We start from the raw sequence: 16,272 nt of genomic DNA, 5'->3' as shown, positions 1-16,272 counted from the left end.
GGACAGAAAGTCCTTAACTTTTAAACTTGAAACTCAAATTTAAGGACAGACAGTCCTTAAGTTTTGAACTTTGAACTATAAGTTAAGGACTGTCTGTCCTTAACTTTTGAACCTGTAACCCAAAGTTAAGGACAGATAGTCCTTATGTTTTGAACTTGAAACTCAAAGTTAAGGACTGCATGTCCTTAACTTTTGAACCTGCAAGTCAAACTTATGGACTCCCGTCCTTATCTTTTAATCTTTGAACTCAAAAGACACAAAAAGAAGGTAAGCAAAAAGAAATTTTGAAAATTCAGACATCTGCTCAAATAAGAATAATCAAAATGAATCCAATTTATAGCAAAAACTTAAAAGAGTTGATAAACATAAGTGGATATATCTACTATTAGCTATGTTTTCTTGAAATGGATGGACTGTCGGAGAATATATATAAGATGTACTATTATGACCAATTCTTCTGCAACGACCACATTTGAATGTTATTTTTGATGACTCAGTAGCTGGAATATGCTTTTTCTTCTACCTTCTACCTAGTGGCACTTTGAAATCTGGAGGTTTAACAATATGTGACTTAACACTCTCTGGTACAATTCAAGAATCAGTATGTCCTACAAGATGTATTTGTCTTTTATATGTTTTCAGCCAAGATTTCTTTAAGTACCAGTGCAAACAAAAGTTGGACTTCTTGATATTTTTTTTCTCGATAACTGCAATTGTATGTATGCATGGTAATTCATCAAATTGAAACTGAAAACAATCACATGTTCTTTTGTTTAAGTCCACCAAGAAAGTTATTCCTTCTTCTTCAAACTGTAGAACGCCATGAATCAACAGGGAAGACCTTCAATGTTGAAAAATTATAAGTTAGTACATTATGTTAAATTATATTAAAATCATAGGCTAAACATAGAACATAATACTTACATTCAAAGTAATTGCTAAATCTATTTTTTTCTTCAATTCCTCCTCTACCCAACAAGAAACATCATAAAAAGTTCCTTCTGCTTCATTTCTTCTTTCGTAAAACCAACGTTGTAGCTTTACTTGAATGAAATCCATCATTCTTAATATAGGAAGCTCCCTTGCTTCTAATAGGACATAATTTATTGACTCAACTATGTTTGTTGTGAGCATGTCATATCTTCGTCGTGGACTACAAGAACGTGCCCACCTTTCCGGTGGTTCTTCCATCAAGTAGTCATAAGTCTTCTTATCTACTTTTGCTATATCTGACATGTATAGATCAAATTATTTGTGTTTGTATACTCTTGCAGCACTTTGGAAAAGTTTTATGACCTCACTTTTAACCTTCCTTCGCTTTAGGTTCTGTTCCAAATGATAGATACAAATCTCATGATGACTTTCAAGATATACCTTTTCAATGCCATATGTAAAAGCTTGATGCATGTCTGATAAAAATATTAAATTCTCACGGCTCCCAATTGCATTGCGATGCTGACTAAAGTACCACTCATAGGAATTGTTATTTTCAGATTCTGCTATTCCAAAGGCTAGTGGAAAATTTTGGTTATTTGCATCATTTGAAACCGAAATCATTAAAATACCACAAAATTTTGACTTCAAAAAAGTTGCATCAATAGCAATCACTTGTCTACAATGATTCCAACCAGATATTGATGATCCATATGTATAAAACATATAAAGAAACCTGAAAATACAATATAAAATAAGGTTAACAGAAGTTTAGGACAGGTAGTCCTAAACTTTAGATTACAAGGTTAAAAGTTAAGGATAGTCAGTCCTTTAACTTAGAGTTTTAAGTTATAAAGTTAAGGACATGCAGTCTTTAACTTTGAGTTGAAAGTTCAAAACTTAAGGACATGCAGTCCTTAACTTTGAATTACAAGTTCAAAAGTTAAGGACAGGCAGTCCTAAACTTCTGGTTACAACTCAAAATTTAACTGGTTAAAGATAGCATGTCCTAAATTTTATAAAACGTACTAAGAAACTTTTTTTGATTGTTTACCTGTTGTTGTCATCTATCTTTATGTTAATATAAGTTCTCGGGTTTTTACTTGTCATCATATACAAGTATGGAGACAATAATTCATAATTCTCTTCGGGAGTTCCTCTTATTAAAGTAGAAGCAAGTTGAATAGCACGCCACGCCTTGTGCTATCCAATGTCTAGTCCATGCAATTTTTGCTTCTCTGCCATGACAAAAGCTGGTGTAACTTCAAACCTTGGGTCTCGAAGATTGTCGATAATGTAACCACTAATCAACTTTGAAGTTGCATGCCTTTGATTAGCTTCCATAGTGTTAACAGAGTAGTCATGCTTTTTCTCAATCTTTACTATCTTGAACAGTGTTGAATTTTTAATTCTGAAAGCACGCACACACCAACCACACCTATCATCATTGCATTTCAACGAATATCTTATTGAGCTTGATCTAACAACCTTGAATTCAAAATGTCCATTAATTGCTATATTCGAAAACTAGTTAATAATATTCTTCTTTTTGTCAAATACTGATCCCACTTTTATTTCATCCAACGAAGCATTTTTTTAATATCGTAGTTGGGGATTCTTTTTGTTTTAAATTTGATCTTTGTCTAGTTAGTTGAGTAGAGATTTTTTCAGCAACTTCTTAAATTACCGGTGCACTCTCTAAGTCTTGAATACCCAACTTGTTCGTTGTCAATCTCTATAATGCTTTGTCCTTCTACTTGAATAGAATCAAATGTTTCAAGCACATCTTCAGTTATTGGTTGACCTTCAACCATATCTATTTCCATTATCTGTTGGCATTTTTTTTATTGTCATGTTGAGTTTCTCTGTTGACATGTGTTTGAAGCACCTCTTCAGTTATTGCTTGAGCTTCAACCATATCTATTTCCATTATTTGTTGGCATTTATTTTGATTGTCATGTTGAGTTTTCGTGTTGACATGTTCGTTGCTTGTTAATCCAAAAACTCTTTCCGAAATATCAACAATGAAACGACATCCCTTGAAGAGTGAATGAGTTTTTAGTAACTCTATACATGTGTGAAGATCTAAATCTTTGGATACAAGTATTCCTTGCTTGTTCCAAGGTTGATATCAAACCATATCACTACTTCAAACTTGTGTCTATCCAATTTAATAACTTCAAAGATCTGTTAATGAAATCTTCAAACCGAATTGCCTTAGGTACTAGAACAAGCTTTGTTTGATGATCAAGATATTTATAGTCTTCAGTCCATCTACCATTAAAAGCAACTATAATGCATATTGTTTCCATCCTGCAAGTCAAGAGAATGGGAAACTCAGGACATATTTTATAATGCAATCCTTGTATAATTAAGAACAGGTACTGTAAGTTCAAGACCAAGTTAAGGACCAAGTGTCCTTAACATTTGAACTTGGAATTCAAAGTTAAGGACTACATGTCCTTAACTTTTGAACCTGTAATTCAAACTTAAGGGCTGTCTGTCCTTAACTTTTGAACCTGCAAGTCAAACTTAAGGACTCGTGTCCTTAACTTTTGAACTTGAAACCCAAAGTTAAGGACTACATGTCCTTAACTTTTTAACTTATAACTGTAAGTTAAAGAAGAACTCTCCTTAAATATTGAACATGTAAGTCAAAGTTCAGGACCAAGTGTTCTGAACTTTTCAACTTGAAACTCAAACTTCACGAACTAGCGTCCTTAACTTTTTCAAAACAATTTGCATGACAGTATGTCCTTAATATACAGAATAACAGCAACAAAGTTAAGGACATTGTCTCCTTAACTTTTTCAATTCAATTTTCAAAGTTAAGGACAAGTAGTCCTTAATATTATGTGCTCAATTTTTATATAATTAACCTGTAATTCAAACTTAAGGACTTTATGTCCTTACTTTTGAACCTGTAAGTCAAACTTAATGACTTCCTGTCCTTAACTTTTGAACCTGCAAGTCAAACTTAAGGACTCATGTCCTTAACTTTTGAACTTGAAACCCAAAGTTAAGGACCAAGTGTCCTTAACTTTTGAACTTGAAACTTGAAGTTAAGGACTACTTGTCCTTAACGTTTTAACTAATAACTGTAAGTTAAGGACCAACTGTCCATAAATATTGAACATGTAAGTCAAAGTTCAGGACCAAGTGTCCTCAACTTGAAACTCAAAGTTCAGGACCAAATGTCCTTAACTTTTTCAAAACAATTTGCAAAACTATGACAGTATGTGCTTAATATACAAAAGAACAGCAACAAAGTTAAGGACATTGTATCCTTAACTTTTTCATTCAATTTGCAAAATCAGGACACTATGTCCTTAATATTATGTGCTCAATTTTTATAGAATTATCACATGACGTGATGTCCTTAACTTTATCAATCCAGAAATTCAAAAAAAAATCAAATTTCTACTTACAGTATAAAAATTAATAGAAATCGGAAAAAGTATAACTATGTCGAAATAAAAATCAATAGAAATACATAAAAGTATAACTTACTGTAAATCTATGTCGATTTTTGGATGAGAATGTTGAATTCTATCGTTTGAAATTGGAAGAGAATCTTCTGCAATTTCGACGATCACAATGTGGTAATATAGCGCTGCTGCTGATCATTAATAATAGCGTAGCTATAAGTTATAGCAGAAGGGTATTTTCATCCAGTCAGATATAAGTTTATTAAACCAGTGGCTAAAGACTAAAGACATTTAAAACACTGGCTTTAAAATAAAGACAGGTGATGTTAGTGGCTATTTGTGCGCATCGCCCTTTGTATGCAGGAGCTCCAAAATCCAGCATATTATACTGGAACTTTCCGTGTTTTCAACTAAAATAGCGTCTATTTATCAATGACTTTGCAAACGCTGGCTATTTTTCGATTACCAATTCAAACTGCAGCCAGGACAATTGAGTTCAATTACATTGGCAATGAACAAAGAGAGAAGGACATAATTATGTGAAGTTTGGTTTTGCAACTTCACATAATTTGAAAGCAAGCAAACTTAGAACATTTTTGTCTGAAATTTGACCTAAAAGAAGAAGAGAATCAACGCTTTTGTCTGAAGTTTGTCAACACTGGTTACAAATTTAATAATTTTTTTTTAAAAATTAAGTATAACTTAAAAAATAGGTGAAAATTAATTACTAGGTGCAATTTCTATTGTATAAAACATGATATACCAAACATAAACTCGTAAATCTGGATAACATATCTAAGATATTATCTTGCGACATATAACTATTAAATGAGGAAATGATCTTCTATGACTAGTTAAAGTTGAAATAAAAAAAATGAGTCTGCAAAGGTTGTTTACTACATTCATGAAAAAAAAAAATCACATAATAACATTTGCAATAACAATGAAATTGATCTTCCCCACTCAAATGACAATGCAAATAGATTTTCAAATAATATTTATGAGATTTTAACAATCTTCCAGCCTTTGGAAAGAAAGCCACATTTAAGGCTAATTGTTTAAAACATAACCAGCTTTTGTAAAGTTATTAAAATATAGCCACTTCTTGATTTTAATTTTTAAGGAACTGTTTGAGTTCGCTTAATAGCAAAAGAACAAAAACCTAATAGTTTTGTTTTATCGTTCTACCCGAAAAATAATTAAGGTAAGCTAAAGCTAGCTCGAATACTAGTGTTATGAAGAACAAGACAACAACAAAAAAAGAGAAAACAAGAACTAATTTATTACGACCATATAAAAATAGCCAGATTTACAAGTGGTAATTGAAAAATAGCCACAGTTTCAAAAGTAATCTAAATTTGGCTACTTTTTATCTAAAGATAAATTTTGAACTAAAATACAATTTAAAATACGAAAAATATTCCAGCATAATATACCGGAGTTCCAGTATAATATGCTGGAAGTTCATACATATGTACTACGGTCTCCAGTATATTATGTTGGAACTTTCTGTGTGTTGAAGTTCCAACATAATATGCTGAAAGTTCATACACAAGTGCATCAATCTCCAGTATATTATGCTGGAACTTTTCGTGTTGCAGCAAAAATAGTGGCTATTTTTCAATGACTTTACAAATGCTGACTATTTTTCAATACCAGTCCGAAAACTGGCTAGCTCGTACTATTTTCACAAATAAATAATGATCTCGTATGATCAATTAAAATATAAATAGGGAATATATTATTTTAACAAATCTCATATATATAATGACATATAAAATATTAATGAATCATAAACAATGGAGCCAATAAGAATATATCAATATCAACCATATAAATATCACTAGGGGTAGCAAATGGGCGGGTTGTGCTGAATTTGGACGGGTCAAGATGGGTTAGGTTAATAAATGGGTCATTGCTCAACCCAGCCCAAAGTGTACTTGGGCTAAGATGGGTTGGGTCAAGATGGGCTAAACAATGAGTCATAACCCAACCCGCCCAACTTGACCCATGTTGTAGAATCATGCTCATCTTGCATAAAAAAAAGTCTTTTACCTTAAAATGTGTAAGTTGAAATTTGTTTTGGGAGTTGGGGTAGGGGTGGAGTGGGGGGTGAGTAGTGCAAAGAAAAACAGAAAATAAAAAATTAAAAATAAAAAAAAGTAAAATATTTTTTTTGAGGGGATTGCTAGGGGTGCAGAAAAAAACAGAAAAATGAAAATACAAAAAAAAAACAAAAAAGTAAAAAAAAATTATTTATTGGGGGGGGGGGGTTTCGGGGGGGGGGGGGAAGGGGGATGGCTGGTGAAAAAAAAAACAAAACAGAAAATTTAAAATACAAAAAAAAAAGTAAAAAAAAAAATTGAGGGGAGGGTATTGCGGGGGGTGGTGGGTGGGGGTGGGGGATGCAGAAAAATGAAAATACAAAAAAACAAAAAAGTAAAAAAAATTATTTTTTTTGGGAGGGGGGTTAATGATGGCAGGGGAGTGGGTGGTGCAGGGAAAAAAATAGAAAATTGAAAATACAAAAAAAAAGTAAATTTTTTTTTTGAGGGGAGGGAGGTTTTACGGGGGGAGAGGGATGGTGGGTGGGGGTAAGGGTGGGGTGGGGTATGGATGGTGCAGAAAAACAAAAGAACATAAAATTGAAAATACAAAAAAAAAAAGTAAAATTAGGACAACTAAATAAATTTCTATATAAGTTGGGTTGAGATACCTTTTGTTTTGGGTGAGTTTCATGAGTTGCATTTGGGCTGCTTAGTGGATAAGAATGAGCTATAAAATATAATAGGTTAACTTGGGCTCAGCCCAAATTGACCCATGAGCTAAAATATTTATAACTCAACCCATTAATCTTTGAGCAGGTTGGGCGGGTTAGATGGGTTTGAGCTCAAATTGCCACCCCTATATGTATTATATTAGAGACTTATTTATCCTCACTATTTAAGGGGCCATTTGCATCTATACTCGCTTTTTGGGTCACGTTTTAATTTGTGCCCGCTTTGCAAAAAAAAATTGCAAGCGTACCCACTTTTTTGTGTAACTTCAGCATACGGGCCTGAAGTAGCAAAGACAATCACGCAAAACTTCAGCATTCTAGTAGACGGGACTGAAGTAGAAAGTGTGCTAAAGTTTTTGTTTGTAATTGCTGAACTTAAGCATAGTAGCTGAAGTTTTGTTCTCTATTAGCTGAAATTTTTGTTTCTAATTGCTGAAGTTTTTGTTTTAGTAACTGGCGAACTTCAGCTCTAGAGCTGAAGTTTTTGTTTTATAACTGACGAACTTCAGCTCTAGAGCTGAAGTTTTTGTTTTTGTAACTGGTGAAAGCTGAAGTTTTTGTTTTGTAACTGGTGAATTTCAGCTCCAGAGCTGAAATTTTTGTTTTTGTAACTGACGAAGTTTTTATTTTTGTAACTAGCGAACTTCAGCTAAAGTTTTATTTTGTAACTGGCGAACTTCAGCTCTAGAGAAGGAAAATAACTCAAAGTTGAATAGCATCACAAATAACTTCAAGTGTCTTTTTCTCCAAATCTTTTTCATCAATCCATATAGAACTTCGCCGTCTTAGAAGGTTGCGTGTTTCTTTCTTCTTCTCTGAGAATTTCATTTCCCTCACAATTCCAAATGCCATTACTTTAATTAATAACCTTTCTTCCGTAAGAGAACCCAATGGCCACATTTTAACTGACCTATGTCAGTTCTATATGGAAACTAATTCCTTATCACAATGATGAAGAATTTATGCATCATGTATGTTGAGAATGGCAACTGAAAGAGTTTTTCATATTTGGTTTTTATTCGTTAAAGCTATTTTCGATCTCTATTTGAGTGCATGATTCTCCCATTCTTTAACGTTTTGTTTTCCTTCCTTTCTTGAAAGTCCAAACATATGCATTTTTGTTCTTGGGCGGATATAACTTTGAGGAGAAGAAGGAGGCGGAATGGGGCTGAAGTTGTTTAAAAAGTGGGTACAAGTTAAAACTTTTTTTAAAAAATGGGTATATGTTAAATGGGGGCGACCAAATAGGGCGCACCGTGCAATTTTTACATATTTAAGTTTTAATTAAATTATAAGTTGATATACAATTTATCAATTGTATACAAATTAGTATTAATGAGTATTATGAATTGAATAGGGAATATCAGTTGTTTCTCATCCCTTTATAACTGATTTCTCTCTCTCTCTCTATCTCTCTCTCTCTCTCCCCCCCTCTATTCCCCCCCCCCCAAATTTTTCTTCCTTCAATGTTCTCTGATTTTTATCCTTTTATGTTGTGTAGAGTTTTAATAGAATCCATTAATGTATTCCAATCGTTTTACTATGAGTTTTAACTTCACAATTTTCTTTCATGTTGCACAATTGGTGTTCAAATTGAAATTTTCAATCTATAAATTTTGAAGGAGTTTGATTCCCCACCATTGACAACTGTTAAAAAACTTCAATGATTTGAATTCGAGTTTAGGTTTTCAAAAAATATTATTTGTTTGAATTTGGTGTTGTTGCAAATAATTGGGAATATTCTTTAGAGTTTATATCTCAATTTTGAGAGTGTTTGATAAAGATAGTTGATTTTGCCTGAAGAAAAAGAAGAAGAAGAAGAACATATGACATATAAATTTTTATTAAATTTTATTCAAGTGGCATTATGAAACGACCAGATCAGTCATTCCGAGAGTTTTATCCCTGTTTCCTCCATTTCTACTTTATTTTTTGTGGTTTTCTCTTTTATGTTGTGTTGGATTGGTTGGCTCGGGTTCGGAATAATTGTAGAGAGGAAAAAGATACTTAGTCTCTTAAGTTGGTATTTTTGTTAGAAAAGTCAACCGGAAGTTGACTTGTGAGTAAACGATCTCGGAATTTGGTTTTTATGATTCGGATAGCTTCGGGAGGTGATTTGGGACTTAGGAGCATGACCGGAATGGATTTTGGAGGTACGAGGTAGATTTAGGCTTGAATTGACGAAATTGAAATTTTGGCGTTTTCCGGTTGATAGTGAAATTTTGATATAGGGGTCGGAATGGAATTCCGAAAGTTGAAGTAGGTCCGTTATATCATCTGGGAAGTGTGTGCAAAATTTCAGGTCATTCGGACGAGGTTTTATTTTTTGATCATTTGGAAATTTTGGAGTTTCTTAGGCTTGAATCAGATGATGATTTGATGTTTCGATGTTATTTTGGGCGTTCTGAAGGTTGGAACAAGTTTGAATGATGATATGGGATGTGTTTGTCATGACCCAAAAATCACTAAGGGTCGTGATGGCGCCGGACACCATTGTCAGGCAAGCCGACAACAAATAACTAGAAACTTCTTGTTTTAAAACTTATTGAATTCGTTCCTTTTATACATTTAAACAACAAGTAATGAATTGCATTGAAATAAGGAAATATCTTTAACCAATTAAATATTGAACAATCCTATATCCATCCCAGAACCCAGTGTCACAAGTGCATGAGCAATTTCTAGGAAATAATATAATACAACAACCGTTCGGAATATAATATTGGACAGAAAACAAATACAGAAAACTGAAAGAGACTCTGCTGGCTGCGGGTCGCCTCGAGAAGTGCAACTCACCTAAGTCTCCGTATCAACCATGCTGTCACGCCCAGTAGGCCACTAGAGACGCATGTGCATTTGCAACAAAAATGCACAGAAGTGTAGTATGAGTACGAAAACAGTGTGTACCCAATGAGTATCCCATCTAATCTCGAAGAAGTAGAGATGAGAGGTCGACTTCGACACTTACTAGTGGTCCAATAATGTATTATCCATAATATATTAAACCGTGGATTTTTATAAACATGATTATAATTTAATGGGTTGAAGCAAATAAACAATTCTTTCTTTTATAGAAAGTTTCCAAATTCATTTTCATCATTTATACATATATTCTCAATCTAGGAAGAGGCAACAACAACTTCAATAAGTTTTAAGTCAAGCAATACAAGCATACGCAAATCATGCCGAGGACGTACGTTCCGATCCAACAGAAAATAAATTGTGTACTGCCGAGGGTCGAATGGCGCGAACCATAGATGCATCTATTTAATCTACCGAGGCGTTCGACCCATTCCGAAATTAAACACACACACACACACACAGTCAATCAAGAAGTCAACATGGAACTATTATCCAAGAAAAGCCAATTCTCTTTAAACAATTTAAGAAAATAAAGTTTAAATCTTTTTAGATATTCATTTACTAATTTGATGTGATTTAAGCAATTCAAGTTGTCATAAGATTACAAATAGTCCAAGTGTAGCATGCTTTTGGCCCCTAGACTACCCGTACTTAAACATAATAGTAGCTACGCATGGACTCTCGTCACCTCGTGCATACGTAGCCCCCACAAATAGAAGCACATAACCAATTATATCACCTATGGGGACAATTCCCTCTTACAAGGTTAGAAAGGAGACTCATCTCGCTCCGAAGATCCAAAACTGGCATTCCACGCCCTTCCGAAGACTCGAATCGGTGCATAATGCTCCAAAACTAGCCAATAATTATGCAAATCCATTAACATATGTTAAATTACTTATTACAATCCAATTGATAGCAATTCCTAACCCCGATCGAAAAGTTGACAAAATTGCCCTTGGGCCCACATACCCGGATCCCGAAATTCTTCGAAGATAAAGTTTATCCATGAACTCACGAACTCAAATATATGATTTTCTCTTAATTCCATATCCAAAATCGTGGTCAAATCCAAGAATATTAATTTTCTAGGTCTTCCTCAAACCCCCAAATTTCTACCCATTTACATGCTAAAATCCATACAAAATCGATATATTTAACTCAATATAGGTGGGGTTAGCTTACTTTATCGCTGATGATGAAAATCCCCTCTTGAAACTCTCCAAGAATCGCCCAAGCCAAGAAACTATGAGAGAAGATGGCCAAATCCCGATTTTAAGAGAACCATTTTGCCTCCAGCACTTCTGCACTTGCGTTCCCTTGACCGCTTTTGTGGTTCCGCAGGTGCGGCGCTTCCACCGCTTCTACGGATATCTCACCAGGCCTCCCTTCCTCTTCTGCGATTCAACTGCCGTAGGTGCGGTTCCGCTTCTGCGGCTGCTCGACTGCATCTGCAGTCCCCTTCACTTTTGTCTAAACCGCATCTGCGGTTCCTCTGGCCGCTTTTGCGGCTCCGCACCTGTAGCCCAATTCTCGCAGGTGCAGTTATGACAGCAACCAGCAACCTCAGCCTTCCGAAAATTCCATTTTCGATCCGTTAACCATCCAGAATCCACCCGAGGCCCTCAAAACCCCAATCAATCATACCAACCAGTCCCAAAATACAATATGGACTTGTTCGAGGCCTCAAATCATATCAAACAACGCTAAAATCATGAATCGACCTCCAATCCAAGCTTTATGAACTTTAGAATTTCAAATTTTTACTTTCGATGTTTAAACCTATCAAATCGCGTCCGATTGACTTCAAATTTTGCACACAAGTCATATTTGACATTACGGACCTACTCCAACTTCCAGAATCGGATTCTGACCTCGATATCAAAAAGTCCACTTCCGGTCAAACTTCTCAAAAAACCCTTCAATTTTCTATCTTTAGCCAAATGACTTCAAAATGACCTACGGACCTCCAAATTCACTTTCGATCACGCTTCCAACACCAAAATCACCATACGGAGCTACTCCCGGACTCAGAATCCCAAATGGACATCGACAACACTGAAATGCACTTCAAGCCAAATTTATGAAATTTCTTCCAAATTGCTAACTTTCACAATATGCGCCAAAATGCTCCCGGGTCATCCAAAACCCGATCCAGGCATACTCCCAAGTCTGAAATCGTCATACGAACCTGCTGGAACCTTTAGATCCCAATTCCGAGGTTTACTCTGAAATCCATTCTTAGTTAATTCTTTTAACTTAAAGCTTCCGAAATGAGAATTCTCTTTCCAAATCAACTCCGGACTTCCCGAAATTTAATTCTGACCACGCGTACAAGTCATAACACCTGAAATGAAGCTGCTCATAGCCTCAAACTACTGAACGGCTTACTAGAGCTCAAAACGACCGATCGGGTCGTTACAGTATTGGCATGTTTGGTTGAGGTCCCAAGGGCCTCGGGTGAGTTTCGGGTGGTTAATGGGATTAAATCTTTGTTTTGAAAGTTGCAAATTTTCTATTGTTTCTGTTGTAGAGTTTTGTTCTTCACATTCGCGAGAGAGCTCTCACGTTCGCGAAGATATGTGGAGTGAGGCAGGGGAATTTCTCTTCGCATTCGCGATATTGGTCCCCCGTTAGTGAAGGGTGAGGCAGAGTGTGCATTGCGAACGTGAAGCAGGTCCCGCATTCGCCTAGAGTAGTTGGAGCAGCTGGGTTCCCAGGATTTTTTGCTTCGCGTTCGTGTAGGTTCAGTTGCGGCCGTGAAGGCTTGGAGGGTGGAAGCATCGCGTTTGCGTAGAGTATGTCGCGTTTGTGAAGGAGGAATGCGTGGTCAATGATTTTTGTGCTTCGTGAATGTAAGGCTTTGACCGCATTTGCGATGAAGGAAATTTTACCTGGGCAGAATGTTTAAATAGTGGCCTTCGCGATTTTTGGTCTATTTCCACCATTGTTGAGTGGTTTTTGTGCTTTTTGAGAAGGATTGAAGAGGGAATAGAAGGGAAACACTTGGAGGTAAGATTTTTTTAACTCAAAACTTGATTCTATGGTGATTTTTAACTTATTAGACATGAAATATGTGGGATTTAAAGCCTAAAATTGGGGGATTAGGGCTTGAAATTAGAGAGTGTAAATTAGGGGTTTGAGGGGCCATTTGAGGTCTGATTTTGATGTTCTTGGTATGTATGAACTCGTGAGAAGATCAAGATTCTATTGATGTAATTTTTATCGGATTCTGAGACTTGGGCCCAGGGGGTCGGGTTTGACCAATTTCGGGATTTGTGATGTAATTTGATTATTTTCGAGTGGGCTTTGTTCTCTTAGCATATATTGATGTTATGGTTCTGATTTTGGTTAGATTCGGGGCATTTGGAGTCCGAATCAAGAGGCAAAGGCATCGCGGGCTAGAGTTTGGCTAGGCTTGAGATAAGTAACGCTTCCAAACTTGGTTCTGAGGGTTCGAAACCCCGAACTATGTGTTTTGTGATTACTATTAAGGTGACGCAAATGCCAATTGATGGGCATGTGGGAGTCCCCATGAGAAATGAAGCCTGGATTATTTCAGAGCACCGTTTGGTGACTCTTTCTTGCTGATATTTGTGTTGTACTTATGCGAATAAGTTAATGGGCTAAAAATCATGCCAATTAACATGTTAAGGATTCACGCCAATACTATAGAGACCCGAGAGGTCGTTTCTTGTTGTCATATCATTAGCTTCATTAATATTTTTACTCAGCCTTGTTCATGCATATTATATCATGCCTCGGTCTCGATTATTGTTATTTGACACATCATATCATTGTTCGGGCTAGTATCATGACATTTTTGAGCCCGTGTGTGTGAGATTGGAGAGTGATGACTGAGTGAGGTTGAGAGCTTGATATTGAGTGACAATATGGGATCGGGTTGCACACCGTAGCGAGATGTTGAACATGCCTTCTTTATCTTGCTATAACGCTTGGGCTAAAAGAGAAGCCACTCGGAGTCTTTACACCTCTAGTGAGCGCAGTTGATATTATTGAGGGATGAATCTTCCCTGGATATGGATCTTGTCCGAAGTACTTATTATCTGGAGATGGATCTTCTCTATGATGGCTGGATTGGCCTGTCCCTCGGTACTGGAGACTATTGGTCTGTGATGTGTATATATTCTGGGATGGATCTTCCCTGGGCCTTGTGAACCATGTACAGTACCAAGTAGTTATGAGGTTGTTATTATTATTATTATTATTTGGAGATAGATCTTCTCCAAAGGCTGGAATAGCCTTCCTTAGTACTGAGTGGTTGTTGTCAGAGATATATATATTACGGGATGGATCTTCCATGGGCCGTAAGAGCCATATACAGTACTGAGTGGATGAGCATTTTAGATTGTGAGCACACGAGGCACTCAACATGGTGCATTTCATATAGCATGTGCATTGACATGTAGATGTAGTAGAGTTACACTTTTTTACCTTGTTCATACTTGCTCTGTTTTACTATTCGAGCTGTTTTATTTAACTGAAAGCATACCTATGTTTCTGTACATTATTTCTGATATCCTTGAGGAGGTTGAGTTTGTTACTACTTATCAGTCCAAAGGTTGGATTTGTTACTTACTGAGTTGGTGTACTCACATTACTCCCTGCACCTCGTGTGCAGATTTAGGCACTTTGGATCCAGTGGTTGATGGTTGATCGAGGCTGCTGACTTAGGATATTATTGAGGTATCTGCACGATGTTCGCATGCCTTAGCTCTCCACCTTACTTTCCAGTTGTATTTCAGTTGTTCCCTTAGACATTATATTAGACTATGTATCTTTCCTTAGATGCTCATGCACTCTGTGACACCTCGATTTTGGGTTGGATTGTATTTATTCTTGGAATTTCTTATGTTTCAAATAGTTCTTTAACTGTTAAAAGCTTCCGTAAATATTTTTAAACTTATTATTTCTGTGTTGATTGTTGAGTTGTGGCTGGCCTAGTTTCACGATAAGCGCCATCACGACGGGTCGGATTTTGGGTCGTGACACATTATAGTTGTATGTAAATTATATTTAAGTTGTATTATGTTGTAATTATATATTTTTTATTTGAATGTTGTGTGAAAGTTGAAAATAGTTGTATAATGTACGAATTATTGTCTGAAATTTGTATTTTAAGTTATAAATACTATCTTTTTACATAAAGTTGTTGTATGTAGCACCAGTTTAGGCACCAGCTGTGCCCATCGTGATTTCGGGTCTTCAGGAGGCCTTGGCACAGATCTTATCAATTTGCACTGTCCTGGCTCAGGCAGTTTCAGCCACTACAGCAGCAGCTACTTCACAGGTCGGGGGAGGCAATCAAACCCCCGATGCTCGCACACCTGAGCAGGTAGTGCAGGGACTACAGACGCCGGGGAAACCTCCAGCTCAGCTGATTGCGCCAGTTCAGGAGTTCATAGTACCAGCCATGCCGGATGATGAGCAGTAGCATCTTGAGAGGTTTGGTAGGATCCAGCCTCCGTCATTTAGTGGTGCTGAGGGCAAGGATGCCCAAAGTTTTCTTGACAAGTGTCAGCGGATGCTCCGTACAGCAGGGATTCTTGAGTCTAGTGGTGTGAAATTTACCATCTTTTAGTTCTCGAGGGCTGCCTTTACTTGGTGGGAGGATTTTGAGAGGCGTAGGCCTGTCGGTGCAGCACCCCTTTCCTGGCAGCAGATCTCCGCTCTCTTCTTGGAGAAGTATATATCGTAGTCCCGCAGAGAGGAGCTGCGTAGGCAGTTTGAGTGGTTGACTCAGGGGGATATGACCGTGATCCAGTATGAGATGAGGTTTTCTGAGTTGGCTCGTCATGCCATTTGGATGATTCGGTCAGATCGTGAGAGGATCAGGAGATTTGTGGATGGCCTTAACTACCATCTCCGTATTCTGATGACAAGAGAAAGAGTATTGGATGGTATGTTCGAGGAGGTAGTTGATATCGCTCGTGAGATTGAGATGGTTCACCGTCGGGAGCGAGAGAAGAGAGAGGCCAAGAGGCCTCGAGGATCGGGCAGTTACAGTGGTGCTCCTTCGAGGGGCCAGTTCCAGCATGGTAGAGGTCGTTCTTTCAGGCCTACCCAGTCGGCCTGTCTAGAGTATCGTGGGGCATCTTCAGGTCGTGGTCATCATGGGTCTCAGTAGGGCTAGCCTTCATTTAGCGCCCTCCTAGCTCAGAGTTCATCTCGTGCCCCATCAGCTCAGGGTTCTTCTGCGTCGAGTGCATCTGCTAGTCACTCCAGTGAGAAGGGTTCCTTTCAGTCCCC

At 36.9% G+C, this 16,272-nt stretch overlaps 1 protein-coding gene across 1 annotated transcript; it reads right to left on the bottom strand.

Annotated features, from left to right (window-relative positions):
* Positions 1–234: 234 nt before the first annotated feature.
* Positions 235–1,236, bottom strand: LOC142163774 (uncharacterized). The gene is made up of 2 exons (XM_075220910.1): positions 925–1,236; positions 235–300 (listed from the first exon to the last, which is right to left on the bottom strand). The coding sequence occupies exons 1-2, from the start codon at positions 1,234–1,236 to the stop codon at positions 235–237; spliced, it is 378 nt and encodes a 125-aa protein (XP_075077011.1).
* Between the last annotated feature and the right edge of the window lie 15,036 nt (positions 1,237–16,272).

The sequence above is a fragment of the Nicotiana tabacum genome, chromosome 9 (genome assembly GCF_000715075.1).
Source record: "Nicotiana tabacum cultivar K326 chromosome 9, ASM71507v2, whole genome shotgun sequence".
Taxonomy (NCBI): domain Eukaryota; kingdom Viridiplantae; phylum Streptophyta; class Magnoliopsida; order Solanales; family Solanaceae; genus Nicotiana; species Nicotiana tabacum.
Note: the sequence above shows the minus strand (reverse complement) of the source record. Positions and strands in the feature narration are given on the sequence as shown.

What these genes read in the sequence shown, in the direction of transcription:
- LOC142163774 (XM_075220910.1), bottom strand. Translation starts at nt 1,236, where the DNA reads ATGTCAGATATAGCAAAAGTAGATAAGAAGACTTATGACTACTTGATG. An exon ending in ATTTAGCAATTACTTTGAAT is followed by an intron (nt 301 to 924) that starts GTAAGTATTATG and finishes TTATTTGAGCAG; the next exon opens with ATGTCTGAATTTTCAAAATT.